Below are 10,705 nucleotides of genomic sequence, written 5' to 3'. Positions count from 1 at the left end.
CTGGGCCTCTTTGCTTAGGCTGCTGCCCCCGCGACCCGGCCTCGGATAAAGCGGACGAAGATGGATGAATGGATGGATGGATATAGTTCAGTTTCACAGTACAGCAACATTTTGAACACAAAACATTTTAACCTGAATTCTCAAACGTCACTTCAGAGTGATAGCACAAATGCACATATTTAACTGAGTGATGTTCTCGGTTATAATGAGCCTTTTGTCTTCGCTTTTCTCCTCCCCGTCCCTCGGTCCTGTCCGTTCTCACCATAATTACTTAAAAAGTAAAATAAATAATAAAGATTGAATAAACTATGAAAATCACGTGGACGAGTACACGAAAAGCCAAAATGGTCCGTGTGGGAACGCAAATCTATTGGGACTAGTTCTGGACGGTACAGTGTCAGACAGGAAAGGCAAAAAAAGTCCAAAACTCCAGGATTGTGTGTTTTTGGCTCAGACTGCCTCCTCGAGTTTGTGTGTTTGTGGTACAGCCTTCATGTTATCGACGAGCCTTTGTTTAATAACAGATATCTAACACACTAACTGACCTGTGAGTCACTGACTGTGCATGCAGACCTGTTGATTTCAGATGAATGACACACAAATAAAGAAGATAAGTAGCTGTCACCTGAGTCCAGGTGTGTCTGACAGGTGGACAGAGTGACCTCCACAGACACACCTGTGTTGCTGATGATGTCATTCCCCCTGTCCCTCAGCTGTCAGACCCAGGGACTGCAGCGACATCCTGAAATCTGGTGTCTCTCAGGATGGCGTTTACTCCGTGTTTCCAACCCACGACCCCAATGGCTTCATGGTTTACTGCGACATGAGCACAGATGGAGGAGGCTGGATGGTACACACACACACACACACACACACACACACACACACACACACACACACACACACACACACACACACACACACCCTAGGTGCTAATTCGTTTGTCAGCCTGAGCTTGTTAGACACCTGCTTCGGTTTGACTAGCTTAGCATACAGGAGACCTGCAGGAGATCCTGTCACACCCAATGTTCCCTCTAAGCTGCGCGCGTGCGCAATTGCGCACTGCTGGCACGTCTCTGCGCACAAAAAAAAAATCTAACCTGAATTGAAATTAAAATGAAAACTTTAACAATCCTGTTCTGCAGTGTGAGTCAGTGACTGGCTGCTCCTGTATGGGATCAGAACGATGCCACCTTATCCCACAGTCCAGCCAATGATGCGATTCACATTCGTATATACGCAGCTAATCAACGTCGCTGACTGGCTCTGACAGCGTCCTTATGTGCCGACACCGGTGTTTAGCGAGCAAAGCGGCTGATGTGGAGTGAAGCCACGTTAATGACAACGTGCACAACCATTGGAGATGTGAGCAGGACAGACGAACAACTGACGGGAAAAGTGTGGACTTTATACCAGTTTTTAAATTGTGTTGATCGGCCACGTAAAACCAGAGTTATGATAAAATATCTGCAATGTTTGGTTTTCTTCCTGAATACTGTCGTTGTTTATATTTACTGCAGGAAGAAACGGTAAAAACAGCGTTTTATATGGAAAACGCTCGAAAGCCTGTGAGCAAAAAAAACTCCACCCCCCCTCCCTTTCCTATTCGTCCAAAAAAAGTACCATGTCGACCAATCAAAAAATGATATGGCAACGTGGCATCTAGTTGTTAAGAAACGGGGGGAAGTTTTAGGAGTGACGGCGGAGCGGCACAAATAATTTGTGTGGCATCAGATTTGATGCCGAACAGCTGATTGTTCTGTAAATAGTTTGAAAGGTTTATTTAAAAACACCTTGGCTGCATTTTTAGGTAAACAGCTGCAAAACACTTTGTTGTTTGCATAACTCAGTTACTTTTTTGAAGAAGTAACTATATAATTAACTGCCCAGCATTGGTCATTATTTACTGTATGTTGCAGACAGAGTTACAGACTCTCCCAGACCACAGACTCACAATACAGTCAGAGCTTTATGAAAAATAAAGAAAGTTGTGTTTTCAAACTTGGAGTTCAAGTTATTTTTCCTTCCAGTAGTGTTAACATGCTACAGGTCATGAACAAGATTGTTTTTAATTTTCATTGTAAATGGGCTGAAGCAGGTAATTTAAAGTAGTCTAACATAAATGCTGTAATTTGATTACTTTAATAAACATATAACTTGGATGCTGGCATGACCACACTGCACACGTCTGCTGTTGCTCACAGTGGTCCAAGGGACGCTCAGTTTGTGTTCGCTCAGACACGTGAAAAATTAGAGGGAACATTGATCACACTTCATCAATCACACCGATTAATTTTATCAGCACGACTGTTTCTTTAATTAAGACTGATAATGTACCTGTCAGAGGCTTCACACCTGTGTGTGTGTGCGTACAGGTGATTCAGAGGAGGGAGGACGGCTCGGTGAACTTCTTCAGAGGATGGGAGGCTTACAGGGACGGATTTGGGACAACGACTGGAGAGCACTGGCTTGGTCTGATACACACACGTTGGTTTTCCTGTGTTTGTGGGGGCCATTACTCACTGAGTGCACACACAGGAACCTGAACTTTATCCTTCTTAGCTGAAACAACGGGACACTGTTATCCAGTTTCCTCAGGTTTTTTTGAGCACACGTTGCACACCATGCTGAGATATTTCAAGCTGTCAGCTCACAGCTTTGAGAATCATCCTAAAATACTTTTTAGATGCTTAACAAAGAAAACATTCCTGTAAATATGGTCAGGTACAAGGACTGGAGTGGAACTGAATAAAAAAGTAACCAATGTCCAAGAAGAACTTCAGAAAGCTGGATTAATGTTTTAAATCGAGAAAACGAGAACTAAAGTTTTTAAATGGATGATTTAGGAGAGAAAGAAAAATATTTAAATAAAAAACACTAACCACAGAAATACTCGATACAAAACTTAGCGGTACTTCAATAAAGTACCTCAAACTGGATGTATTAAAGCTTCAGCCCAGCATGGTGTTCTTTATGTTTAACTCTTTATTCTTTGTATTTATGTATATTTCCTGAGTTGTTTGTCGGGTCATTTCACATTCAAATAATTAAAGAAGGGTTTAACCCAACCACGTCTGACCAGCAAAAACAAACGTCGTGATAGGAGCTGTGCAAAACTTCAGGACCTGCTGTCATCAGTTTGAGTGATGACGGTTGGGCTGGTTTCTAATAAAACTGATCACAGCTGGGCAACATCAGCAGCAGCTTCATGAAATGACACCTTTAATCTTCTACTTTTCACAGTAAATCTTTAACCTTGGTTGTTCCCACAGTCAGGTGGGAAAGTTTTGTTATTATTCTTTATTTTTCTAATTTCAGGTGAGAGTAACGTGTTCAAAGGTGTTTTTGTGTTTTGTCATGTAACCGAGTAGAACTTCAGGTAAAATGTTGATGGGTCCCGTGGTAAAGCGGTGAGACTGGTCCTCACAAAGACAGTGTCCAGCACACAGTTTAGAAAGCAGCACAGTGACACCTGGCTGTCTCTCTCAGGTCTGCAGAGGATCTACTCGCTCACCAGGTCAGGTGGTTCCGAGCTGCGTATCGACATGGCAGACTTCGATAATGCCACAGCGTTCGCTCAGTACTCTGAATTCTCCGTTGGTCGAGACTCCGTGAACCCCGAGGAGGACGGATACCCGCTGACTGTGGACGGATACTCCGGGACTGCAGGTACCACGCGGTAACACACAGTACCACAGATTACTGCACAGTACTGCACAGTACACAGCCGGGTATTTCTCTGCAGGTGACTCCCTCCTCAAGCACTCGGGGATGCGGTTCACCACCAAAGACCGCGACCAGGACCAATCAGAGAACAACTGTGCGGCGTACTACCAGGGGGCGTGGTGGTACCGGAACTGCCACACCTCCAACTTGAATGGGCAGTACCTGAGAGGAGGCCACGCCTCCTACGCTGACGGTGTGGAGTGGTCCAGCTGGACTGGTTGGCAGTACTCGCTTCGCTTCACGGAGATGAAGATCCGACCCAGACCGGAGTCCTGAACCTGGGCCGACAGCTCATGATTGGTTGTGACTGTAGATGGTTAGAGTCTGTATGAAACTCCACCTCCATAAGTATAATTGTAAATGATGGTAGACAGAGCGTTGATGTGTTACTTACCTTTTTTTGTTTCATCAATAAACTCATTTGACAAGACGATCCATAATCACTCTGATCGATCTTTACGACGCGGTGTTAGAGGTCACGCTCCTCTGATGGAAGCGGGCGGGTTAAATGGTAAATGGTCTGTATTTATATAGCGCTTTACTCGTCCCTAAGGACCCCAAAGTGCTTTACACATCCAGTCATCCAAAAAAAAACAATGAAGAGAGACAGAATGTATGTGGTTTCTGTATAGAAGCCTAATATTCACGGGTGAAAGGCGAGTACAAGCAACCTCCAGACAGTCGCCTGGAACCGGATACAAACATCGAAGTGTAGAAAGAACCACAACTCAAGCGGGAATAAAAAAGCGGAATCACCACTCAATCATACCAAACAATAAAATCTACCTAGAGACAAAAATATCAAACGAGACTTCTATCTCCCCGCAATAAATACCCAGCACCTCCAAATCTGAGGCCATGGTTCTCAGCCGGAAAAGGGTGGAGTGCCCACTCCGGGTCGGGGATGAGTTCCTGCCCCAAGTGGAGGAGTTCAAGTATCTCGGGGTCTTGTTCGCGAGTGATGGGAGAAGGGAGCCGGAGATCGACAGACGGATTGGGGCTGCAGCTGCAGTAATGCGGACGCTGCACCGGTCCGTCGTGGTGAAGAGGGAGCTGAGTGTAAAAGCGAAGCTCTCAATTTACCGGTCGATCTACGTCCCTACCCTCACCTATGGCCACGAGCTGTGGGTAGTGACCGAAAGAACGAGATCGCGGATACAAGCGGCAGAAATGAGCTTCCTCCGAAGGGTGGCTGGCCTCTCCCTTAGAGATAGGGTGAGAAGTTCGGCCATCCGGGAGGGGCTCAGAGTAGAGCAGCTGCTGCTCCACATCGAAAGGAGCCAGCTGAGGTGGTTCGGGCATCTGACAAGGATGCCCCCTGGGCGCCTCCTGGGTGAGGTGTTCCAGGCATGTCCCACCGGGAGGAGGCCCCGGGGCAGACCCAGGACACGCTGGAGAGATTATATCTCTCGGCTGGCCTGGGAACGCCTTGGTATTCCCCCGGATAAGCTGGAGGAGGTGGCTGGGGAGAGGGAGGTCTGGGCCTCTTTGCTTAGGCTGCTGCCCCCGCGACCCGGCCCGGACAAAGCGGATGAAGATGGATGGATGGATGGATGGATATAGTACAGTTTCACAGTACAGCAACATTTTGAACACAAAACATTTTAACCTGAATTCTCAAACGTCACTTCAGAGTGATAGCACAAATGCACATATTTAACTGAGTGATGTTCTCGGTTATAATGAGCCTTTTGTCTTCGCTTTTCTCCTCCCCGTCCCTCGGTCCTGTCCGTTCTCACCATAATTACTTAAAAAGTAAAATAAATAATAAAGATTGAATAAACTATGAAAATCACGTGGACGAGTACACGAAAAGCCAAAATGGTCCGTGTGGGAACGCAAATCTATTGGGACTAGTTCTGGACGGTACAGTGTCAGACAGGAAAGGCAAAAAAAGTCCAAAACTCCAGGATTGTGTGTTTTTGGCTCAGACTGCCTCCTCGAGTTTGTGTGTTTGTGGTACAGCCTTCATGTTATCGACGAGCCTTTGTTTAATAACAGATATCTAACACACTAACTGACCTGTGAGTCACTGACTGTGCATGCAGACCTGTTGATTTCAGATGAATGACACACAAATAAAGAAGATAAGTAGCTGTCACCTGAGTCCAGGTGTGTCTGACAGGTGGACAGAGTGACCTCCACAGACACACCTGTGTTGCTGATGATGTCATTCCCCCTGTCCCTCAGCTGTCAGACCCAGGGACTGCAGCGACATCCTGAAATCTGGTGTCTCTCAGGATGGCGTTTACTCCGTGTTTCCAACCCACGACCCCAATGGCTTCATGGTTTACTGCGACATGAGCACAGATGGAGGAGGCTGGATGGTACACACACACACACACACACACACACACAAACACACACACAAACACACAAACAAACAAACACAAACACACACACACACACACACACACACACACACACCCTAGGTGCTAATTCGTTTGTCAGCCTGAGCTTGTTAGACACCTGCTTCGGTTTGACTAGCTTAGCATACAGGAGACCTGCAGGAGATCCTGTCACACCCAATGTTCCCTCTAAGCTGCGCGCGTGCGCAATTGCGCACTGCTGGCACGTCTCTGCGCACAAAAAAAAAATCTAACCTGAATTGAAATTAAAATGAAAACTTTAACAATCCTGTTCTGCAGTGTGAGTCAGTGACTGGCTGCTCCCGTATGGGATCAGAACGATGCCACCTTATCCCACAGTCCAGCCAATGATGCGATTCACATTCGTATATACGCAGCTAATCAGCGTCGCTGACAGGCTCTGACAGCGTCCTTATGTGCCGACACCGGTGTTTTAGCAAAGCGGCTGATGTGGAGTGAAGCCACGTTAATGACAACGTGTACAACCATTGGAGATGTGAGCAGGACAGACGGAACAACTGACGGACAAAGTGTGGACTTTATACCAGTTTTTAAATTGTGTTGATCGGCCACGTAAAACCAGAGTTATGATAAAATATCTGCAATGTTTGGTTTTCTTCCTGAATACTGTCGTTGTTTATATTTACTGCAGGAAGAAACGGTAAAAACGGCGTTTTATAAGGAAAACGCTCGAAAGCCTGTGAGCAAAAAACACCAACTCCCCCCAGCCTTTCCTATTGGTGTAAAAAAAATGTACCATGTGGACCAATCAAAAAATTATATGGCAACATGGCATCATCAGTTTTAAAGCAAAACGGAGCGGCGAAGAATTAATCTAGACAGAGTGCGGCACAGAGGCGGCACATAATTGTGTGGCCATCATAGACATTTGATAGCACAAGAATAACAGCTGATGTGTTTGATAAAATACGTTTTGAAAGGAATTTATTTAAAAACAACAATTCGGCTCGCATCTCTACTCTAGATAAGAACACAATGACCGCATCAAAACAACTTCTGTCTGTCTTGCATAACTCAGCTCTACTTTTTTTGAACGAACTATACTATAACATAAAAAAAAATAAACACTGCACAAAAAACACAGCATTCTGGTCAATAACACACTATATACTAGTACTGTTGCCCGACAGACAGTTTACAGCACTCCTCCAGACCGAAACAGCTAAAAATAAAAAACAATGATCAGAAACGCTTTAATGAAAATAAAGAAAGTTGATGCTTTAACACACACATCTGGATGTTCCATAGCTTATTTATTCCTAATCAGGACCAGCTCGTTAACAACAACTGACTACAGTCATGACAAGACTTGGTTTTTCCTTATATCAACTTAAATGAGTAAATAGGACTAAGCAGGTATTTAAAGTAAGTCTAAAACATAAACTCGCTAAAGTACACAAACAATATCTGGATCCTCTTTAAATCAAATCAATATAACATTGGATGCTGGCAATGACAAAAACTAAGCAACAGATAACTTGTTGGCTCCCACAGATGGTCAAAAGAGAGACGCTAAAAGTATATGTCATATACGATACGAACGTGAAAAAATATATGCAAGGGAAAACAACACTCTGCACACACTTCAGATACAATCACACCCGATATACAATTTTATCAGCCCAAGATAGTTTTCTTTCATATTAAGATGGTATAATGTAACCCCTGTCACGACGAGCTTCAACACAATGTGGTGTGTGACATGACGCATAGGCTGATTCAGTAGGGGAGGACGGAATCGGGATCGAAAACTAATCCATTCAGAGGCAATGGGAGGACCCCTTACAGGACGGATTGGGCATCCAAACGCACCTGAGAGCACTGCTTGGTAATCGTCTCATCCAACAAAAAAACGAGTCATGGCTTTATACCTGTATGTTTGTGGGGGCCAATTACTCAAACACTCGAGTGCACACACAACCAAAAAAAAAACTCACGGAACCTGAACTCTGTATCCTTTCTTTAGCTGCAAAAACAGGCGGAACACTGTATTAAGACAGTTTACCGCTCAGCCGTTTTTTTGAGCACCACACGTATGACTCACCATGCTGATGCAATATTTCAAGCTGTCACGACTTCACCAGCTCTTGATGAATCATATCTCAAAAATAACCATTCTTTTTTAGATGCTATAACCAACAAGCAAAAACCATATTCTGTTAAAATACTGGTACAGGCTACAAAGGCACTGCAGGAGCTGGCCATGTAAATAAAAAAGCTAACTAAATGTCCAAGAAAGAAACTTAAGAAAGCCCTGGATTACTGTCCCTCTTAAAATCGCAGAACGACGAGAAACCATAAAAGTTTCTAACTCAACTAAATTAATAGAATGATTTAGACCGGACGACGAAAACAAGAAAAAAAATAACTTTAATATTAACACAAACAACTAACCACCGAAACTTACTCGACTACATCACAAACACGTAAGACGCCAGTCACCCACTTCAATGATACAGTACAGATCCGCAACACAACTCTAAACTGGATAGTATTAAAGACTCTCAGCCAGCATGGTGTTCTTCTAACTGTTTAAACTCTTTAATTCTTTGCTATCTTATGTTAACTTCCTGAGTTGATTTGTGGTGTCACTTCACATCACAATTACAAAATAAATAATATTAAATGCCAGCGTTCTAACCAACCACGATCTGAACAGCCAAACAACGCTTCGCTATCAGGAGCTAAGCTCGCAAAAAAATCTTCACCGGACCTCGCTGTCATCAGTGTTGAGTAGAATGCCGAGTTGGCTCCTGGTTATTAATCAACTGCATCCACAGCTGGGCAGCATCGTCAGCAGTCTTCATGAAATGACACATTTAATCTTCTACTCATAACTTCACCCAGCTAATATTCTATTACTTGGTCTGTTCTCAAACGACATACACAAAACGTGTCAGAGCATAAGGAAAAGTCTTGGTTAATAATATTCTTTATTTTTCTAATTTCAGGTGAGCGAGTAACCCGGTAACTCAACAAAGTGTTTTCTTGTGTTCTTAGCATCATGTAAACCGACCGATAGACACACACATCTAGCCGAATAAATACTAGTGTGATAGCGGACAAACATCCAAGTGGTAAGCACCAGTACGAGATGATGACAAACTGGTAAAAAACTCACAAAAGACAGTGTCCATAACACCACCACGTACTTTAGAAACGCAGCACAGTGACCCTGGCTGGTACCAATCCTCCTCAAAGACGTAATCGAGAGGATACCTACTACCGCCTCAACCAAAAACCAGTCAGCGTGGAATTCCGAAACCCTGCGTATCGACATGGACGACTTTCGATCATTTCTTCGCACAAAACAACCAACACCAAAAAACCAAAAAAAAAACAAACCAACAAACAACACGACGCGTTTAATCCTACTAAAACCCTAGTATGAATATTCCGTACACTGTCCGAGACTCACCACCACCGCTGAACACCCGAGGAGGACGGATCCTACCCGCTGCACTGTTATGGCACCAGGATACATCCCGGGCACTACAAAAATAACAGCAGGTACACACCAACGCGGTAAACAAGACAGTACAAAAACGAAAATTAAACTGCTTACATAAGCCACACTAACACACACACACACACAGACACACACACACACACACACACACACAAAAACACAAACAAAAAAAAAAAAACAAAAAAAACAAAACAAAAAACAAAAACAAAAAAAAAAAAAAAAAAAAAAAAAAAAAAAAAAAAAAAAAAAAAAAAAAAAAAGATACAAATACAGAGAACAACTGTGCGGCGTACTACCAGGGGGCGTGGTGGTACCGGAACTGCCACACCTCCAACTTGAATGGGCAGTACCTGAGAGGAGGCCACGCCTCCTACGCTGACGGTGTGGAGTGGTCCAGCTGGACTGGTTGGCAGTACTCGCTTCGCTTCACGGAGATGAAGATCCGACCCAGACCGGAGTCCTGAACCTGGGCCGACAGCTCATGATTGGTTGTGACTGTAGATGGTTAGAGTCTGTATGAAACTCCACCTCCATAAGTATAATTGTAAATGATGGTAGACAGAGCGTTGATGTGTTACTTACCTTTTTTTGTTTCATCAATAAACTCATTTGACAAGACGATCCATAATCACTCTGATCGATCTTTACGACGCGGTGTTAGAGGTCACGCTCCTCTGATGGAAGCGGGCGGGTTAAATGGTAAATGGTCTGTATTTATATAGCGCTTTAGTCCCTAAGGACCCCAAAGTGCTTTACACATCCAGTCATCCAGTCATTCACACACTGGTGATGGCAAGCTACATTGTAGCCACAGCCACCCTGGGGCGCACTGACAGAGGCGAGGCTGCCGGACACTGGCGCCACCGGGCCCTCTGACCACCACCAGTAGGCAACGGGTGAAGTGTCTTGCCCAAGGACACAACGACCGAGACTGTCCAAGCCGGGGCTCGAACCGGCAACCTTCAGATTACAAGACGAACTCCCAACTCTTGAGCCACGATCACCCGGTTTAGGAAAAAGTCCCGATCAGTGTTGGTCAAGTTACTTGAAAAAAGTAATCAGTAACTAATTACTGATTACTTCCCCAAAAAAGTAATCCCGTTACTTTACTGATTACTTA

The 10,705-nt window shown here is 44.3% G+C and overlaps 1 protein-coding gene across 4 annotated transcripts in view; it reads left to right on the top strand.

The window, feature by feature from the left end:
* Positions 1–10,206, top strand: part of fibcd1a (fibrinogen C domain containing 1a) — a 20,814-nt gene extending 10,608 nt beyond the window's left edge. For 3 of the 4 annotated variants that reach the window (XM_005947758.2, XM_042214273.1, XM_005947757.2), the window contains exons 6-9: positions 714–850; positions 2,376–2,472; positions 3,490–3,669; positions 3,746–4,159. In XM_005947758.2, the coding sequence (XP_005947820.1) occupies positions 714–850; positions 2,376–2,472; positions 3,490–3,669; positions 3,746–4,002 (671 nt within the window). In that variant the 3' untranslated portion in view covers positions 4,003–4,159. Of the gene's footprint in view, positions 1–713; positions 851–2,375; positions 2,473–3,489; positions 3,670–3,745; positions 4,160–9,892 lie in introns of those variants that run through there. The other variant, XM_042214272.1, reaches the window with a different exon arrangement.
* The last annotated feature ends 499 nt before the right edge of the window (positions 10,207–10,705 follow it).

The sequence above is a fragment of the Haplochromis burtoni genome, unplaced genomic scaffold (assembly GCF_018398535.1).
Source record: "Haplochromis burtoni strain Fernald_Lab_line unplaced genomic scaffold, NCSU_Asbu1 Contig_541, whole genome shotgun sequence".
Taxonomy (NCBI): Eukaryota; Metazoa; Chordata; class Actinopteri; order Cichliformes; family Cichlidae; genus Haplochromis; species Haplochromis burtoni.
The sequence above is the reverse complement of the archived record's forward strand: the minus strand, read 5'-3'. Positions and strand labels throughout refer to the sequence as shown.